The sequence below is a fragment of the Carcharhinus amblyrhynchos genome, chromosome 24, assembly GCF_965287045.1.
Source record: "Carcharhinus amblyrhynchos chromosome 24, sCarAmb.v2.hapA, whole genome shotgun sequence".
NCBI classification, from domain to species: domain Eukaryota; kingdom Metazoa; phylum Chordata; class Chondrichthyes; order Carcharhiniformes; family Carcharhinidae; genus Carcharhinus; species Carcharhinus amblyrhynchos.
The window spans coordinates 36181493-36202075 of NC_137347.1; the positions used below are offsets into that span (position 1 = coordinate 36181493).

Consider the following 20583-nt stretch of genomic DNA (forward strand, 5'->3'; position numbering starts at 1 on the left):
TCTAGCCCACATAAATGTCAAATTAGAAGCCATTCTCCAATTTCTGGTACCCATTTCTGACTTTGTGCTAATCTTGGTCCACACAGTAAAAAGTCTGACAACACCTGGTTTAAGTCCAACCGATTTATTAATAATAATTAATATTAATAAATAAATCAGCTGGACTTAAACCTGGTGTTGTCAGACTTCTTACTGTGTTTACCCCAGTCCAACGCCAGCATCTCCACATCAATCTTGGTCCATCCAGAGACAGCAATGATGAGCACACTGCAATGGTTCAGATGACTCCATGCAAAATGAACAGGCTAGATGATGCACTTGTGCATAGGACTGAGAACAAACTTGATTACTGAAGCTCTGTCATTAGTTAGTAAGCCTGCAACCAAGGAAAATGATGAGCAAAGAATGTAGATGAAGAGGATGCAAAACCTCTCTCTGACACGTTGTACCCAAGTCAACTTGTCTGTTACACAACAGCAAGTTACCTTCATCTGTGGCATAGGAAAAGTTAAAAGTGACATGTGTGTGCGCATGTGGTGGGGGGTGGGGTCTATCCAGAGAGAGAAAAGGAGCAATAGTTAAAAAGGGAAAAACCACGTAATTTAGTTTCAAAATTCTCTTCTGGAAATCATTAAATTGATTTTTCTCTGCACCCTAACTATGACTGTAACATTACATTCTGCACTTTCTCTTTCCTTTAGATTCCCTACAGTACAGAAGGAGGCCATTTGGCCCATCGAGTCTATACACATCACAATCCTGCCCAGGCCCTATTCCCATAACCCTCAATTTACCCTACTAATTCCCCTGACATTGAGGTCAATTTAGCATGGCCAATCAACCTAACCCACACATCTTTGGACTGTGGGAGGAAACCCAAGCACCCAGAGGAAACCCACGCACCCAGAGGAAACCCACGCAGACATGGGGAGAATGTGCAAACTCCACTCAGACAGTGACCCAAGGCCAGAATCGAACCAGGATCCCTGGCACTGTGAGACAGCAGTGCTAACCACTGTGCCACCCTAACGGTATGCTTTGTCTGTGTAGCATGCAAGAAACAATACTTTTCATTATACAGTAATACAGCTAACATTAATAAATCAAAATAAAAATAAAAGTTGTACCTTAACGCAGGTAGCTTTAATCTGCAAGCCTGGGCCGAGGAAAATTAACATGTTTGGAAAAAGAAATACTGATAAGATAAACTAGTTGCTGGAATGTCGCTTTTTAACAACATCCAAGTCACAAAAGCACTCTGTCTCTGGCCTCACAATGTTTCCATTTATTGAAAGTTGTCATCACAGTGGAACTTTAATTATCACACTTCTTTTTAAAGATCAGGATTGGTTTCACAATTCCAAAACAAGCCAATTATTTCATTCTATTAACTTTTCTTAATTTAGATCAGAACAATCCATTTCAAGGAATCAATTCCACAAATTGTGAATTTTTTTAAAAAAAAGAGAAATAAACACCAGCACGCAGGATTCCAACATTCAGACAGTATCCAAACAGTGTGAAAGATCCTACCTGTTTAGAGTTTATTTATTAGTGTCACAAGGAGGCTTACATTAACACTGCAATGAAGCTACTGTGAAAATCCCCTAGTCACCACACTCCGGCACCTGTTTGGGTACACTGAGGAAGAATTTAGCACCTAACCAGCACCAGTCTTTCAGACTGTGGGAGGAAACCGGAGCACCAGGAAGAAACCCACGCAGACACGGGGAGAACGTGCAAACTCCGCACTGACAGTGACCCAAGCTGGGAATGGAACCTGGGTCCCTGGAGCTGTGAGGCAGCGGTGCTGACCACTGTGCCACCCTGTGAAAATCACTGACCACTGAAATCATTTAATCCCCTCTCCACTTAACTTCTTTAAAATAGTATTTCCTGTCTTAATACTAATGTCCACTGATGATTGGAGCACAAGATATAGATGTGCGATAAGTCCTTTATTTCCCATCATCAAAGTAGCATCATAACTCGTTCACTGTGCAAAAGCGGAGTTTTTCTGATCATCTCTTCTGCACAGTCAACTCTAGGTTTTTGAATGAGCCTCATCACAGGCCAGGGGCTGAGTCCAAGGCCAATTCAGAGACCGGTGGGCAAACTTCATGTCCAAATCTCATACCCGAAAATAAAACCTGAAATTCCCTCAAGTTCCACAGTTTTACCCAAGTGATGATGTTTTGGCTATCTCCACTGGTTCTGTAGATGAAACACACTATGTAATGGGATACTGAGGAGTACAAACTTTGACCAGTTATCTGCCCCAGCTTTGCGGAATGTCAATGGGCAGGGGTGGAAGTGCCAGAACACTGGGCTGCTTGGGGTAACAACTGCTATGCAGTGACCCATGAGTGTGAACTGGTCAGAACTGGGATGGGGTTTGGTGATGCTCTGTCAAGCACGCAACTCAAAAGCTCGCACTTGAAACACATGGATCTTGGGTGAGGCAGTGGAGAACTCCAACAAGCAATGAGAAGCACCACCTGGAGTGGAAGATTAACAATGACAAACAGAAAAGTACGTAAAACCCTACAGGTCATTTGGACTTACTTAGCTGGTTTGGAAATTCAAACAGCAGCAAGTGGGAGGTAAATTAACCCTTTTCATCCCACCTCATTTAGTTGAGATTTAGTTTATTTTATTTATTTCAAAGTTTTAGTTTATTTATTTATTAGTCACAAGTAAGCTTACATTAACACTCCAATGAAGTTACTGTGAAAATCCCCCAGTCGCCACACTCCGGCCTGTTTGGGTACACTGAGGGAGAATTTAGCACAGCCAATACACCTAAGCAGCAAGGCTTTGGACTGTGGGAGAAAACTAGAGAACCCAGAGGAAACCCACGCAGACACGGGAAGAACATGCAGACTCCACATAGACAGTGACCCAAGGCTGGGAATCGAAGCCGGGTCCCTGGTGCTGGGAGGCAGCAGTGCTGAGCACTGTGCCACCGTGCCACCCCAACTACTGTAAACTATGAAGTTTCACAACCCAGCAAGGGCAAACAAGTGTTGCCAACTAACCGTGTGCAACGTCACAACCAGTGAAGTGTGCATAAACCTCTTCCATCCCTCAAACTGTACACACCGTGAACATTTATTTTAGTATTTGGAACTGGTCATTTAACAACTGAATACAATTAGCAGCAACCGCACCCAGCCTCTTCTGTTGCGTCCATCAACATGGACTGAGGTGCTCTGCACAATACAGAAAAATAAAGGAACAGATAAATTACTTCACAGGTACCAAATAAAAATGTATTTCTACATGCCAGTTAAGGTACAGGCCAGGATCATTTCAATCAATTTGCCTCATGTACAGTCACTTCCAAAAGAAGGATAAATATATCTAATTTACTCTCCTGTGGCCAAAGTTCATTAGAATTCAAGTCTCCCAGATGTAATAAAATTGACTGACATAAAATAAGGGGCAGTCACAACCCTGGCAGGGTGGAAATGCTAAAACTTTGTCACTAGGGTTGAGCTAGTTTTGCCCCATGTGAGTTGGAAGGACTCACAGAATCCCTGCAGTGCAAAAGGAGGCTAATCGGCCCATCGAGTCTGCACCAACCACAATCCCACCCAGGCCCCATTCCTGTGACCCCAGATATTTACCCCAGCTAATCTCCCTGACACTAACGTCAATTTTAGCATGGCCAATCCACCTAACGCGCACATCTTTGGAGGAAACCCGGGCACCCAGAGGAAACCCACGCAGACACGGGGAGAATGTACAAACTCTTACACAGAGAGTGAGTGACCCGAGGCTGGAATTGAACCGGGTCCCTGGGACCCGACTCAAGGTCAGGATCACTGTTGACCTGGAAATTAAGTTATTACGGTGTATATTTCCTCGTATCTTAAATTTGCTCCAACAGACACAAGCAAACCTTATCCACAAATAAAGGTTCTGGCCTGAAGACTGAAAATTAAACTATGGCAAAAACCACAGCTACCTATTTACACCAACATGATTCAACAATAGTAACTAATTTTTCCAATGACTGGATTCTCCCCACCTCCACCCCTTTTACTTTCCCATTTCTTTCCTGAGAGCGCTAGCTCACCGGGAGTAGTGTTCCACAGGTAACGCCCAGTGCCTTTCTAATGACCATCCCGCATTGAATTTAGATAGCTACTATCCCGGATCCTTCCAATCCAGGAGTCTGGGAGGACTGATACCTGTGATGCCTCTTCCCAATTCTGATGTAAAAGACTAACTGAGACACAGCTAGCCAACTCCTTCCGTGTATAGTTAGGGCTGTTTCACCAAACAAGCTGTCAGGGAGCCTGAGAATTGACAGGTAGCTACCAAAAATCAATACCGCCCCCTCACGCACCCTCAGATGGGAAAAGGGAAGGTATTGGGGGGAGTGGGGTGGAAAATCTTTACTTTCATTCCCTTCTTGATCTCTGAGCAAAGCTTAGGGAACACATTTGATGAGCAGTCACATTTACATTCCTTCTTCTCCTAACCCCTTCTGCCTCACACACCCTCACTGCCTCTCAAAACTGTACCTCAAGATAGTGGTTTAACAGCAGCTTCCAGGAAAACTTGAGAACTTTATAAAAAAAGGACTTCTTTCCTTTTTAAAAAAAGTGATATAAATAAGATGCTGTCTCACAGTTGCTGGTATGGAAGATATTGAAGGGAAAGGCAAATTATTTGTTATAGAATGCACTGAAGTAAGCTTTATAAAGCTGAACCTTTACTATGAATGCGCTGTACATGAAGCATTTTCCAAGAGCACTTGTGACAAGATTTCAGATATGACGCAACTTAGATTCAAAGATATGGAACGTGAGATATCTGTGCTGGTGTGACTTATACTGGCTCACCTGTACCTCATTAAACTAGGCATGTGCTGCTTCAAATAAAAACTAATTCAAGTTTCAGTGGATTCTTAACACAACTTAAAATGTTACATTGATCTGTACTGGTGGCAGTCAGTTGGTGCACAAGCTAAATGCACTCAGATTCTAACCCCAGTTCCCACAATACAAACACCCAGTACAAATCTGCACTTTCATGGAATGAAAAAATTAAAAATAATTGAACAAAAAACAGAAACTATTCAACTCCTTCAGGACGAATGAAAGTTCCTTCCCCTTCTCTCAAGTTCTATCAGTCCTCCTTCTTGTCCTTTAAGGCACGAAGTCTCTCCAGGAGAGGAGGGTGGGAGTAATGCCACATGGAATACAGCCAGTCGGCAACTGGGAAACCGAGGTTATCCTTGTTCAGTTTTATCAGTGCAGAGTACAGATCTGTGGCTTTTCCTAGATCCTTCGCGAATGCATCAGCCTGGAATTCAAATCTCCTGCTCAGCACAGTCAGACAAAAGGATAGCACCTGTTTAAAAACAAAAGCAAATTCACCAAACGTCAGATGCAAGTCTGATCAGAAGTTAGTAAAAAATAACAGTTGCTCATGGCTTGACAATGACAAGCCTGCTCTGCCCGTACTCACATATGGTGATGAACTCAGAATATCACACCAAGAACCTAAAGTTTAAAAAGTTTTAAAGTTTATTTATTTGTAGGCTTACATTCACACTGCAATGAAGTTACTGTGAAAACCCCTTAGTCACTACACTCTGGCACCAGTTCGGGCACACTGAGGGAGAATTTAACATGGCCAATGCACTTAATCGGCCTGTCTTTGGACTGTGGGAGGAAACAAGAGCATCCAGAGGAAACCCACACAGACTCAGGGAGAACGTGCAGACTCTGCACACATACTGACCCAAGCCAGGAATTGAACCTGGGTCCCTGGCGCTGTGAGGCAGCAGTGCTAACCACTGTGCCAACATGCTGTCCCAGTTTAAGTGCAATTTCTTCCCACTGCGTACTGGTAGTTCTAAGTGAGTAAGCAAGCCCCGTGATAGCAACAAAGCTCGATTTGAATCAATAAAGGCACAAAGCATTCATAGCAGCTCCATCTTACCTCATTATAGGGAGAGAAAATGAACTGGAAGATGATCATCAGCCCAATGAGAGTCGGCTGGATGTCAGAGAAACCAAAGGCAGTGAAGAGCTCCTTCCTGTCCATGAGAACGGCAAACAGGAAAAAGCAGAAGAAAGAGTTCACCTGAAACAAAAGCATCAGTTTTACACACTGATAATCCCAAACATTAAAGGACATAAACATCTCGAAGCAGATCATACAGAGGGTCAAAGATCTGCATTTTAGGTTAATCCAGAAGAACTGCAGGCTGTAATTTAATTCAAGTTCATTAAACATGCATTACCCTTCAGTTAGCTTGGCACAAAATGTAATTTGATGCAACTCAACACAAAGTTTGCATTTGAGCATAAACAGTTTCAAGCATATGTTTGATTAAAGGCACCAAGATGGAAGCCAGACTAGGGGCAGGAAGGTGGCACAGTGCTTAGCACTGCTGCCTCACAGCGCCAGGGACTCGGGTTCAATTCTGGTCTCGGACGACTCTGTGCAGAGGCTGCATGTTCTCCCTGTGCCTGTGTGGGTTTCTTCCAGGTGGTCCGGTTTCCTCCCACAGTGTGTGGGTTAGGTGGATTGGCCATGCTAAATTGCCCCTTTAGTGTCAAAGTTGGGTGGGTGGGGAGTAATTCTCTAAGCCCGCTACACTGCTCTAGCAGGAGACAGCAGTAGAGGCTGTTTGGCAGGCTCCCTGCTGGGTGCCACAGCCTCCTCGCATCTCCAGCACCAAGGTTTTTTAGAGGCATCAGCTCCATGCTGAAATTCGGCAGATTTAAATATTGAAATTTGAATTTCTGTTTCATTAGCGGGCCCAGGACTGAAATTGCTGGGCCCTCTCCCCTCTCCACATCCTCAACCATCACTGACTCACGCCAGCGGGGTTCACTCCTGCTCCCCACAAACAAGGAAAAGATGGCCGACCTCACTGGACGCCATGGAGGACTCCCCAGAAGGTCAGGGGTAAGAGGGTTGCTGCCTAGGCAGTGCCAGCCTGGCCCCCTGGGACACATGATTGGGGTGGACTGGGGTGGTCACTCTAAGAAGTCTCACAACACCAGGTTAAATCCAACAGGTTTATTTGGTAGCACAAGCTTTCAGAGTGTCCCTCGTTCTTCAGGTGTGACAAGTAGGTCTCCTCTCAATACATCTTACAATTTAAGAAAGGAAATGGATCCTAAATAAATAAATAAACTGTTGCCACACATGCAAGTGGGGCAGATGTTTTTTGATTCTGTAATAAGTTGGCTGCTTTTAGCTGGAAAAGTAGAGGATTCCCTGTAATAGTTTCACCTTCTGTTTCTCCTTGTTACACCAGAAGCCCCAACAGTGCAGGGTGGAACAGATTGCAAAGCCCTCAATGGTCAAATGGCTGACCTATATTCTGACTGCCTAGCTTTGATAGAGGGTCATCTGGACTCAAAACATCAGCTCTTTTCTTTCCATACACATGCTGCCAGGCCTGCTGCGATTTTTCAGCATTTTCTCTTTTGGTACCCACCTGAAGAATGGTTACATGGGGGAGGAGAAACCAAGAAGGCACCAAAAACCTTATTTCAGCAAACCACTCCTTCCAGAAATGGGGAAAAAAAATCCCTTCACAGATTGCAGTAAATTGTTGTAAACTGTACTGCAGTAGACCCAGGGCTATGTGTCCATTCATACTTAACCAGTCCTTCATCACCCACAAATGCAAAGCTCATTAAGTACATACATACATAATATATATGCATTACCTGGCTAATGACAATGTTTTTCACAGTATGGCCCAGTTTCCAGTGCCCAAGTTCATGACCAAGTACAGCTAGAACCTCTTGGTTACTGCATCCTTGCCTCTTATTCTGAAAAGAAAGCATAAATTATATTAAACACAACTGAATGGGCTCCATCTTGTGCTCAAATTTACCTCTAAGATGAAGCAGTCTAACAAGATCCCTCTCCTAGACATGCTAGTTATGACATTCACTCGTGGGTTCTCCATTGCTATACACTGCAAGCCCACCTTCACTGGCCAACATACACACTGGCATTCCCACAGCTCTACGTTATTGGTTTGACCTTACCGGCAACCTCGTACATACAGCCCGAGCCACTATGCAAGATTGACGCCACAATGGGCTGCATCAAAGCTACCCTGCGGGATAAACATAAAATCCCTACACTGCAGAAGGAGGCTATTTGGCCCATCAAGTCTGCACCAACAATAATTGCAACCAGCCCCTGTCCCTGTAACCCCACATATTTACCCTGCTAACCCCCTTGATACTAGGGTTAACTTAGCATGGCCAATCCACCTAACCCACACATCTTTGAAGTGCAGGAGGAAAGCAGAGCATCCGGAGGAAACCCATGCAGACATGGAGAGAATGTGCAAACTCCACACGGGCATAATGACTTTGCCAATTGCAGCTCAATGACCGGACCTAAGAACTGCCACACCCGATTGTCCAATGTGGCCAGTCACCCCAGACTAATCTGGAAGTATAAGGCATCTCAAACATTTGAGCAACAGGGAAAGCTAACTGTTACACACTGCTGCTGTGCAGTAGCAAGGAGTGGTGCTCTCCACTATGAGAACGCTACCATCAAGCCAAAAAGATGTTCTGATTATTACACAAATTAGCAACTTGGTATATAAATTTCAATGCCGATGTGATGCCAGATACGTAGGCCGTACATCCCAACAATGGGTGAATGTCCCTTGCAAAATGCTAACAGTATTCAACCATCCCACACTTGTAAACTCAGAACGTAGTATCCACCATTAGCCATGATGCTGCAATTGGACAGTACTTACTGAACAATCTCAAGTGTCCTAAAAACTACATTATCAAGTCAGTATCATGCAGGCTCAATATGATTCACTTACACTTGCTAAAAGTTACATACATTCATATATAGGGTATCCTCTGCAAACAGATATCTCCAGGCATTGTGTCTTTTTAATTAAACAAAAACTTTGGGAATAAATCTTCCTTGGTCATTCTCCATGGAGATGCCCCAACCAGTCAGAGCCCACTTGCCAACCAAACAGCATCTTTTTCTCATGCAGTATAAATTGTTGTTCCCTTTGAAATTTGATATTTGTGCATCTGTCCTGATGAGTGCAAGACAAGAAGCTTCAACAACACGTCTCATTTTGCAGCAGTACTCAAAAAGAAACATTTGACAAGTAATATTCCACTGCCCAGGTTGGGTGAGCTTCCCACAGGTCAGTCAAGTGTTTGAGCCGACATCACAGACTCCATCACCTGCCCTTATTGTGGTCTGTTGCATTGTCAAGTTAGGCAAGGGCAGGATTGGTCTGCAGCTGGGTGTGGCCATTGTTACCTCCCCAGCCTTCAGCAATGTTGCCCATGACCCAGAAAACAAACAATCAAAACATTTCATTGGAAGTTACGAATATTGCAACCAGCAGGCTTACCTTTGGCCTTAGCTTGCTCTCAGTGGTTTCAGTTTCAGTGCTATCTCCTGCAGCAGTCTGCATTTCAACATTCTCATCAGCTGTCCCTTTGTTTAATGGGGAATGATCTTCAAGGAGCGTATCAAACAGGACAATACGCTTGTTCTTAAAAAAGCCATAAAAGTACGCATTGCTGTGTGATGACCTCTTTGAACCTATTCAAAACACTGAAGGTTAATACATTTTACTACACCACCTTAAGACATTTGTTTTAAGTATGTTATTTTTATATGAAACTTCCAGGAGGTTTTGTACTTAGGCAGCACGGTGGCACAGCATGAGCGCTGCTGCCTCACAGTGCCAGAGGCTTGGGTTCGATTCCCGGCTTGGGTCACTGACTGTGGAGTTTGCACATTCTCCCTGTGTCTGTGTGGGTTTCCTCTGGATGCTCCGGTTTCCTCCCACACTCCAAAGACATGCTGGTTAGGTGCATTGGCCATGCTAAATTCTCCCTCAGTGTACCCTAACAGGCGCCAGGGTGTGGCAACTAGGGGGATTTTCGTAGTAACTACATTTCAGTGTTAATGTAAGCGTACTTGTGACACTAATAAATAAACTTTACCTTTACTTAAAAAGGCAAATCTTCCTAAATTTATTAGACCAGCATTTCATTTTGGATTGTTCACCAAAATTCACTGAAATTGGGGTGGCACAGTGGCATTTACAGTACCAGGGTCCTGGGTTTAATTCCAGCATCAGGTCACTGTCTGTGTGGAGTTTGCATGTTCTCCCCGTGTCTGTGTGAGTTTCCTCTGGGTGCTCTGGTTTCCAACCACGAATGTGCAGGTTGAGTTGATTGGTCATGCTAAATTGCCCTTTAGTGTCAGAGGATTAACAAGGTGGTCAGGAAGGCGAATGGGATGCTGGCCTTCATAGCGAGGGGGATTGAATATAAAAGTAGGGAGGTCTTGCTGCAGCTGTATAGGGCATTGGTGAGGCCGCAGCTGGAGTACTGTGTGCAGTTTTGGGCACCGCACCTGCGCAAAGATATTTTGGCCTTGGAGGGAGTGCAGAGGAGGTTTAATAGGATGATACCGGAGTTGAGGGGGTTGAGCTATGAGGAGAGGCTGAATAAACTAGGCTTGTACTCGTTGGAGTTTAGAAGAATGAGGGGAGATCTCATTGAGACGTATAAGATGATGAATGGGATGGATAGGATAGAGGTGGAGAGACTCTTCCCACTCAAAAAAGACAGTAGGACTAGGGGGCACAGCCTCAAGATAAAGGGGGGGCGGTTTAGAACGGAGTTGAGGAGGAACTTCTTCACTCAAAGGGTGGTGAATCTCTGGAATTCTCTGCCTGTTGAAGTGGTGGAGGCTGCCTCGCTAAATATTTTTAAGATGCGGGTTGATGGGCTTTTGATAAGAGAGGGGATTAAGGGTTATGGGGAGAGGGCGGGAAGGTGGAACTGAGCCACGACAGATCAGCCATGATCTTATTGAATGGCGGGGCAGGCTCGAAGGGCTAGATGGCCTACTCCTGCTCCTATTTCTTATGTTCTTATGTTCTTATATGTAGGGTTACGAGAATAGGGGCTGTGTGGGATTGTGGTCAGTGCAGACTCGATGGACCGAATGGCCTCCTTCTGCACTGTAGGGATTCTATGATTATTAGGTCAAGGGTATTGAAAACCAATTAAAAATTCTGGGTCAAACTGAGCACGGTGAAAAAAATAATGTAACAGGTAAAAATGCTCAACTAGAGGTGAATTCAATGGTTTAAGAAAGCATCTGGCACGGGTAGATTGGAAAGAGCATAAGACCATAAGAACAGGAGCAGAATTAGGCCATTCTTCCCATCGAGTCTCCTCTGCCATTTAATCATGGCTGATACATTTTTGCAGAATAAAGCAGTAATGGAGCATTCAGAGATAAGCTAGTGCAGGTACAAACTAGGATATTCCTTGGAAAAGAAAAAGGTAGAGTATCTGAGGTTAATGTGCCCAGGGTGACAATAGAAATCAGAAAATAAAACAGCAAAAGGAGGTTTATGACATTGATAGGAGCAGGACTCAATGAATAATGCAAGGGAACTGGAGAACTAAATAGAATCCCTACAGTACAGAAAGAGGTCATTCAGACCATCAAGTCAGCACTGACTCTCTGAAAGAGCATCCCATCCTGGTCTTTCCCTCTGCCCTATCCCTGTAATGCTGTGCATTTATCATGGCTAGTTCACCTAGTCTGCACATCTTTGGACACCAAGAGGCAATTTAGCATAGCCCATCCACCTAGCCTGCACATCTTTGGATACTAAGGAGAAATTTAGCATGGCCAATTCACTTAACCTGCACATCTTTGGACACTAAGGGGTATTTTAGCATGGCTGATCCACCTAGCCTGCATATCTTTGGACGTTAAGGTGAAATTTAGCATTGCCATTCCACTTACCCTGCACATTTTTCTTTTGGCCAAGAGGCAGAGCGGGATTATGAGAAAAGATTGGTATTAAAGTGACTCTGTACATCATCTTCTTAACATACAAAGTGTATGTGAAATTAGCTAGGGACAAGTTTGGGCGTAATTGAGAGCCAGAGGGCAATCTTCATGTAAAGCAGAGGACATTGCAATAATAATAAATAAGTATTTTGTATCTGTCTTCATAAAGGAAGTGGTTGATGTGAAGCTATACTCAAGAGGAATGTTCTTGAAGCTGAAATTTGAGAGATTAGCTATTGGATGTTATGGTGAAACAAAAGTCTTGACCTTTGTGAGGGCTCAGTTGGTGAAACAAGCATGCTGATAGATCTCCTAATCTGATATCATGAGGAACAGCTTTGTTACTGTCCCAACCTCCAAATCATTAACATGCAAATCAGGGCTCCTGTGTTCAATTACAGACTAGGCTACCAGTGACGTGTGCCTCCCTGGACATGGTGTCACAGAGTGACTGCCAAACCAATCAAGGAAGAAGAAAACTTAAAGTTTATTTATTAGTGTCACAAGTAGGCTTACATTAACACCGCAATGCAGTTACTGTGAAAATCCTCGAGTCGCCACACTCTAGCGCCTGTTCGGATACACCGAGGGAGAATTTAGCATGGCCATTGCACCTAACCAGCATGTCCTTTGGATTGTGGGATGAAACCCACACAGACACGGGGAGAATGTTCACATTCCGCACAGACAGTGACCCAAGCCAGGAATTGAACCCGGGTTTCAGGAGCCATGAGGCAGCAGTGCAAACCATTGTGCTGTGAAATTATACACTGCTTTCATTTTAACATGAAACACAGTTTCTGAGTCCAACAGGCAAAGCAGCTCCATTTCAAACCATCATAAATGCCTTCCACCATAAGGTGATGTTCCACAGCAGGAGATCTTATCAGCAGCAGAGGCAACCAACTCACCAGCGCTTCAAGGGACAGAGATGAATACAAACCAACGTTCAAGAATCCCACTGATTCAACATCCAGGGGATGTAGAAAATGTAAAGTCAGTTGCTGAAGGGGAAACGCGGCAACAGGGAAAAGCGGCAAACAGTGCCAGCTGAGAGGCTCTATTTATGGAGGCCACTGAATGCTTCTGGTTACGTAGGCAGGCAGGGCGTTATATAATAAAAGGAAATCACAAGGGTTGGCATGTCATGAGATTAGAATCTTTTAAGAAATCTTCAGGAATTTATTACCTGAAATAAATTCAAATTTTTGGCAACACTCAGCAGGTTAGGCAGTATCTGTGCAGAGAAGGAAAATATTTGCATTTATAAAAGTGTTTTTCATGAAGGCTCAAGTTGCTTTACAGCCAATGAAGTACTTTCTAAGTGTGGAACTGTTGCATTCTGGCAAATTTAGTGGCCAAATTGTCACAACAGTGGTGTGATAATGTTTTCTGAAATATTGATTGATGGATAAATATTGAACAGGACACTGGGGATCACTCCCCTCTTCTTCCTCAAAATAGCGCCATGGGTTCTTTTACATCCAGCCAAAACGAGAAAAGATTGATAGGTTTAATGTGTCATCCAAAAGAACGTACCCCCAACAATGCAGCACTCCCTCAATCTTACACTGGAATGTCAGCCTTTATCTTGTGCTCAAATCTGGAGAGGAACTTGAGCCCCTGGTCCCTTGTGACTCAGAGTAAGAGATTACAAATAATCAAGTCACAACAGAGAGAGAAACAAGAATTAACATTTCAAGTTGGTGAGGGGGACCTTTACGGAGAACTTGATGAAAGGTGGTCCACCTAGAATAACTCTTGCCTTTCTCTCTCTGCAGATGCTGCCTGACCTGCTGCACACTGTGAACACTCCGTTTTTACTTTACACTTTTAGCATCCATATTATTTCTCTTCTGTAAAAGTTTGTCCGGATATGAACACATTTTCAGGTTTAGAACGTGGAATCTCTACAGTGCAGAAGGAGGCCATTCAGCCTGTCAGGTCTGATCAGCCCATCCAGGCCATATCCCGATAATCCCACACATTTATCCTAGCTAGTCCTCCTGACATTAAGGGGGCAATCCACCTAACCGGCACATCTTTGGCGTGTGGGAGGAAACTGGAGCACCTGGAGGAAACCCATGCAGTCACGGGGAGAATGTGCAAACTCTGCACAGACAGTGACCAAAGCCGGGAATCGAACTCGAATCCCTGGTGCTCTGAGGCAGCAGTGCTAATCACGGCGCCACCGTACTGTCCCTATTTATTGACACACACTGGAGAAGAGCTGAACATCATTATTCAGTCAACAAGGAAGGTTTCACCAAACGGCAATATGTTCACATTAAACAGGCTACTTTCAGTGAAGACATGAAAACAATTTTACATGCAAGTTTCAGCCAAAAAAATGCTACAGTAAAGATGTATTGTCTCATTTAATGCAGTGTCTTACCCTCTACTACATAAACCTTGGTTAGTGGAAAACTGATACTCTTGGCCATTTCTTCAATATTCTCCCTCAACTCCCCATCAGGAAGTGGGGTGAATTTATCAAACAGTGGTGCAATATAATCAGCATATATCGTTACCAACACCTAAAAAGGATGGAGAAGGGAGACAAAGTTAGAATCACATCAGACCTTTCACATTCATGCTATCAAATAATGCTTTGGTCTCAACAAGAGCATTTCTACCTTGATTTGATTTATTATTGTCACATGTATTGGCATATAGTGAAAGATATTGTTTCTTGCGCACTATCCAGACAAGGCATACTGTTCATAGATTAAATAGTGGGGGGGGAGAAGGAAAGGAAAGGGTACAAAATGTAGTGTTACAATCATAGAAAGATCAATTTAATATAAGGTAGGTCCACTGAAAAGTCTGATGGCAGCAGGGAAGAAGCTGTTCTTGAGGTGGTTGGTGTGTGATCTTAGATTTTTGTATCTGAAGAAGAGAATGTCAGGGGTGTATGGGATCCTTGATTATGCTGGCTGACTTTCTGAGGCAGCGGGAAGTGTAGGCAGTATGAATGGACGGGAGGTTGGTTTGCGTGATGGACTGCACTAGGTTCACACCCCTTTGTAGTTTCTTGTAGTCTTGGTTGAAGCAGGAGCCATATCAAGCTGTGATACAACCAGAAAGTATGCTTTCTAAGGTGCATACTGTCATGCGTCGCAGAAAGAGGTGGATTATCAATACATCCGTGACAAATGATAGGATGAAAAAGCCAGCAATAGTTCGAGAGGTCTTCTTTGATTTTAGTTTCAGTCTTAACATCCATTGTGGATAAATTCTAATTATAAAACAACATCACTCCGACACTTGTGGAGAAACTTTGGGACCATTCAACTTCATTGAAATTCCAAAGTATACAATCATAGAATCGTACAGTACAGAAGGAGGCCATTCGGCCCATCAAGTCTGCACAATCCCACAGAGGCCTTATCCCCTTAACCTCATGCATTTACCCTAGCTAGTCCCCTGACACTAAGGGTCAATTTAACACTGCCAATCCACCTAACTTGTACATCTTTGGACTGTGGGAGGAAACCAGAGCTCCTGGAGGAAACCCACACAGACACAGGGAGAACGTGCAAACGCCACACTGACAGTGACCCAAGGCAGGAATCAAACCTGGGTCCTTGGAGCTGTGAGGCAGCAGTGCTAACCACTGTGCCACCCCAGGGACATTGTTGCTCAAAAGATTTAAAACAGAATGAAACATGTAGCACTATTCTTGAAAATTTGCTCCCGTGTTCATTCAAATTTAAAATTGGAACTTAACCAAAATATTGAAAATGAAAAATTGTCAAAAAGGATAACAAAGCTACTTTTGCATATATATTTAAAAATTAAAATTCTCATTGTGATATATTAAATCTATTGCATTAAAAACTTCTGTAATACTTTGTCTCCTTTTCATATTAGAGAATCATAGAACCTCGAGAGTGCAGAAGGAGACCATTCAGTCCGCACCGACCACAATCTCGCCCAGGCCCTATTCCCATAACCCCCATCTATTTACCCTGTTAATTCCTCTGACACTAGGGTCAATTTAGAATGGCCAATCAACCTAAGCTGCACATCTTTGGACTGTGGGAGGAAACCAGAGCATCTGGAGGAAACTCACGCAGACACAAGGAGAACATGCAGACTCCACACAGATAGTGACCCGAGGTCAGAATTGAACCCGGGTCCCTGGCGCTATGACATTAATATTAATAGGTCCCTTTGCAGTTCGAGAACTGTCTGTGCATAACTTGGCTGCTGCATTTCTCCACATAATAGAAAAGGCACTTCAAAATTCACTGAATGCAGAATATCATGAGGAAACAATGAGGTTAGGCTTAAATGCAAGCCCTTCCTTTCTTTCCTTTCCAGAAGATGGCACCTCAAAAGGACAATCACCAGCCATCTTCATCTTAGTGACTAGTAAGCATGGGTGAAATTGGCAACAAATATTGCAGACTATCATAGCAAGAACACAATCAGCTTGTAGACCTTGTTTTATGATGTATTGCCATTTCATGGCTCTTCATTGACATTGTCCTTACTTGACGTGAACACACACCATCAACAGCAGAAGTCCCCTGGTTACTGATTAGGGACTGACATTTTGACTGGCATCTTCTGTCCTCTCAGGTTCACTGTAGGCCATGGCACTGTCCCTACCATCACCAGCATCAATACTGGGGACTGGATGACAAGCCCATCCTGGTCTCTAAAGCTCAGTGTTCACCAATAAACTCACCAAACCAATGGGAGAGCCGCTCTCCCTGCCACCACTCTACAAAGGTCATAAAGACAAACATTTGCAAGCATATCTTTTGTAATGCTTCAGCATTAAGGTGAAGGCTCAAAATTATAACCATAATATATTTCTTCTTAAATAACTGAAGGAGTGATGAGTTGAAATGTAAAGCCTTGGTGGGCCGAGGAGTGATTGGCACAAGAGTTTTCTTCAAAAGCACCAATAACATTTAATTCAATCCCCGATACAGAACTCTGACAACTTATTTGAGCTTCTCAGGCACAGCAAGTTTGGGAAGCCTAAGCACAATTTTAGGTAGAATGACAGGACAGGAAAACCAATAGCTCAGCATTAATCAAGAGACTTCACCTCAAACATAACAGGTTCATTGGTATGGCAACAGGATGTCTGAAAGCATAAATTTTGGATTCATACAAATGACTAATTTGCAGGATTGTGGGGTAAAAGTTGGGACATGGGATTAAATTGTACAGATATTTTACCAAGTGGTCTCTTGCTGTACTGAGAGGTTCTATGAAATAGTGCAATATAAATGACGTAGGTTGTCCATAAGATATGGGAGCAGAATTAGGCAATTCAGCCCATCAAGTCTGCTCCCATCATTCAATCATGGCTGATAAGTTTCTCAATCCCATTCTTCCTTGATCCCTTTACCATTCAAGAACCTATCTAGCTCAATGACCTGGCCTCCACAGCCTTCTGCGGCAATGAATTCCATAGATTCCCCAATTCCACAGCTTCTGGCTGAAGAAATTCCTCCTCATCTCAGGTCTGAAGAGTCATCCCTTTACTCTGAGGCTGTGCCCTCGCATCCCAGTCTCTCCGACTAATGGAAACATCTTCCCCACATTCATTCTATCCAGGCTTTTCATTATTCTGTAAGTTTCAATGAGATCCCCCCTTCTAAATTCCAAGTACAGACCCAGAGTCCTCGCTGTTCCAAAGAATTGTACCATCAGTTTTGTAGTGCAGTCACTGTTGCAATGTAGGCTAAGCTTCTCAGCCAGCTTACTCACAATAAAGTCCCACAATATCAGGAGCTCAGGAATATCCTCCCGATACATCTGTCTCACTGGCCTCCTTTAAAGACACTTCTTAAAATTTGCCTCTTTGATCAAGCTTTTGGTCAGGTGTCACACTTTGCTCTATAAAGCCTCTGTGAAGTACCTTGGGATGTTTCATCACATTAAAGGTGCTTTCTAACTACAAGTTGTTGTTGTTGAGGTAAACAATCAAGCAATCCCTTACGATGAAATTGGTTGAAGGATAAGTATTAGCCAGGTCACAGGAGAACTTCCCTAATCATCTTTGAATACAGCAGTGGGATCTTTTACTGCCATTGGCAGAGATAGCTGGGACCTCAGTAAATGCCTCATTGCAAAGCAGCACCCAGGCAATACAGCACCGCGGCATCATCCCAGGTGATGTGTTCAAGTCCCAGAGCCAATTCTATGAGATTGAGGAACAAGGCAAACATTTACCTTCGATCGGGTCCACAGTTGCTTGATGCAGGCACCTAGTGAGAGTAACCTTTCCATTCCCTCAGCAATCCCTCACCCCAGAAAAGTCTGAAGGTGATCTCCCCACCCACAAAAACTTCACACATATTCGTAAATTAACCAATCAAGCTTTATATTATTTTAAATTAGACATAAATCAATAGCAAAACAGAACATCAAAACAGAACGAAGTGCATACGGGCAAATTAACAAGAAATCAAAAGTCAGTTGTCTCGATAACTAAGTAGGTGGTAGCACCGTGTATGAGGTGCCCTGGGTACGATTCTTGATCCCAATCAGTTTGCTATCATGACCAACAGAAAGAGCCACTAGAGCTCATTTCAATACTCTTGGCAAGAGATTGAAGAAAGAAAGGCAGGTTCACAGAGAATTGGGGATGGGAAGGGAGTGGGAAAGGAGTGGGCGGAGGTAAGGTTGGGGTAAGGAAACAAAAACAGCTGCCCAAAGTCCTCTACCAATCCCTCTTTAAAATAACCCATTGCCGCTACTGTACAGACTCATGGGAAATGTCTTTTGACCAAGATAAGGGGAGATTTCTGGTACCACTGAGCCTTATCTCCAGATTCAAACCAGAGAAAGTCTACAGCACAGAAGGAAGCCATTTGGCCCATTGTGTTTGTGCTGGCTGTCTCCAAGAGCAACTTGGCTAATTCTGCACCCTTGCTCTTTCCCTGTTGCCCCGAAACCTTTAACTCTTTAGAGGCCTATTCATTCCCCCTTCTGTTAAGCAGTTCATTTCAGATCCAAATCACTCACTGCTTAAAAGACATTTTATCTCATGTCGGCAATGCTTCTTTTGCCAGCCACCTTAAGTCAATGACTTCTGGCTCTTGTCTCCTCCTGCCATGGGGACCAGTTTCCTGAACACCTGCTCTGTCCAGACTCCTGATTTTGAACACTGCTGTCAAACCTCCTCTCAGCCTTCCCTATCCTGCGGAGAGTCCCCCCAGGCTCTCTCATGTCTAAAACTACCATCATTGGGAAAGGACTGGAAAGGGGAACAGGAAGTCAGATTGGAAGGAGGGGACAAAAAGCAGGATTAAAGATAGGAAAGTACTGCGTTACTGTGTCACTGCGTACTCACCAGAGAAACAATTAGTGTGAAAAGCCAAGCGTAGATGAAGAAATAATCCCCACCAATTTTAATGATGTACAACAGGAGCGAGGTTACAGGGAGTAAAATACACTGGGTCACTGCAAATTTCTTCAAGGCATCCTTAAAAAAGAATCCCAAAGTCTGCAGAAATAAATACAACTTGTTACAAGCCAACATTACCACACTGAGCATTAGAATTGTCTATTACGTTTCACTGTAAGAGAATTGGGTGCATTATTGCCTAATCCATTTAAGAATATTTCTCAGTATACAAAATTTAAGGGAAAAGGATAAGACACATATACAGATGTAGCAATGTCCCCTCAGTTCTGTCCGCATCAGAGAGAGCTGTATTGGTTTCAGAATTCCATTCAATCCAACTTGCTGGAAATCTCTAGAGTGTGTGTTTTGGAAAGTTGTGAGGGGTGGAGGGGGGATGGGGGTGGATCTGGATTTTAGCAAGAGATCAAATCAAGTCTCAGGTCAGATCATAACCACCCCAATCCCAACCACCCTCATTCACGTCCTTGTTGTGCATTTTTGTTCTCTGGAAAATCACTTCCTGAAAGGGTGGTAAGGGCAGAAACTGTCACCATAGTAACAAAGTACATGAAAAGCCATGACCCGCAAGGCTACAGATCTGGCACAGAAAGGTGGGATTAGGCTTTCCACCAATCGGCCCGATGGGCTGAATGGCCTCTTTCTGTGCTGTAAACTTTACCTGCTTTCTAAAAGGGTAATCAAGGCTAAGGATTAAAAATATTTACCCTCAGAAAACCTACTGCCTGGGGCTTTTGGCAAAATCTTAACTGAAATTAATTTAGTTTAGAAGTTTTGTCAAAAATGCTGGCAATTAAACTTAAAGCTGCTTCTTAATATTTTTGCACAACCAATAGAAGCCAAAAGCTTAACATTTTGGTGGTGCTGTTTTTAAAAGAAAGATTGATTGTATTTTGTCCAAACTGCTAACAGTCTTCCCAAATGCTGCTCCTGCATATTTATGTTACAGTACTTAGTACATGAGGAGGACTTGTGGTGCAATGGGTAGCTTCCCTGCTTCTGAGCTAGAAATTCCAGGTTCGAGTTCTGCCCCAGGATCTGATGGCCAAGGAAAGTGCATTCATAACATGGTCAAACAGGAAGAGTGGGTCAACCTGTAAATCCTTCCAACAAGCCAATGGTTGGTGGTAAGAGCAGGAGAGACTCCTGGTCAACCACACTTTGCAGTGGCGTCCCACTATATAAACCCCTGGTGACAGACTAGAGACCTGTTCCAGGAATTACTAGCTATGGAAACAGATGAAAGTCTGCCTCAGTGTTCCACTGGGTGCAGGAAGAGAATTGGAACTTAGTACATGCGAATGAGCCAAACAGTCACA

At 43.6% G+C, this 20583-nt stretch overlaps 1 protein-coding gene across 1 annotated transcript in view; it reads right to left on the reverse strand.

Annotated features, from left to right (window-relative positions):
• Window positions 1-1271: 1271 nt before the first annotated feature.
• Window positions 1272-20583, reverse strand: part of zmpste24 (zinc metallopeptidase, STE24 homolog) — a 33640-nt gene continuing 14328 nt past the window's right edge. The window contains exons 5-10 of the mRNA XM_080211383.1: window positions 19193-19345; window positions 14267-14408; window positions 9395-9588; window positions 7707-7811; window positions 5959-6102; window positions 1272-5364 (exon numbers count right to left, since the gene is read on the reverse strand). Of these exons, the coding sequence (XP_080067509.1) occupies window positions 5140-5364; window positions 5959-6102; window positions 7707-7811; window positions 9395-9588; window positions 14267-14408; window positions 19193-19345 (963 nt within the window). The 3' untranslated portion in view covers window positions 1272-5139. The remainder of the gene's footprint in view (window positions 5365-5958; window positions 6103-7706; window positions 7812-9394; window positions 9589-14266; window positions 14409-19192; window positions 19346-20583) is intronic.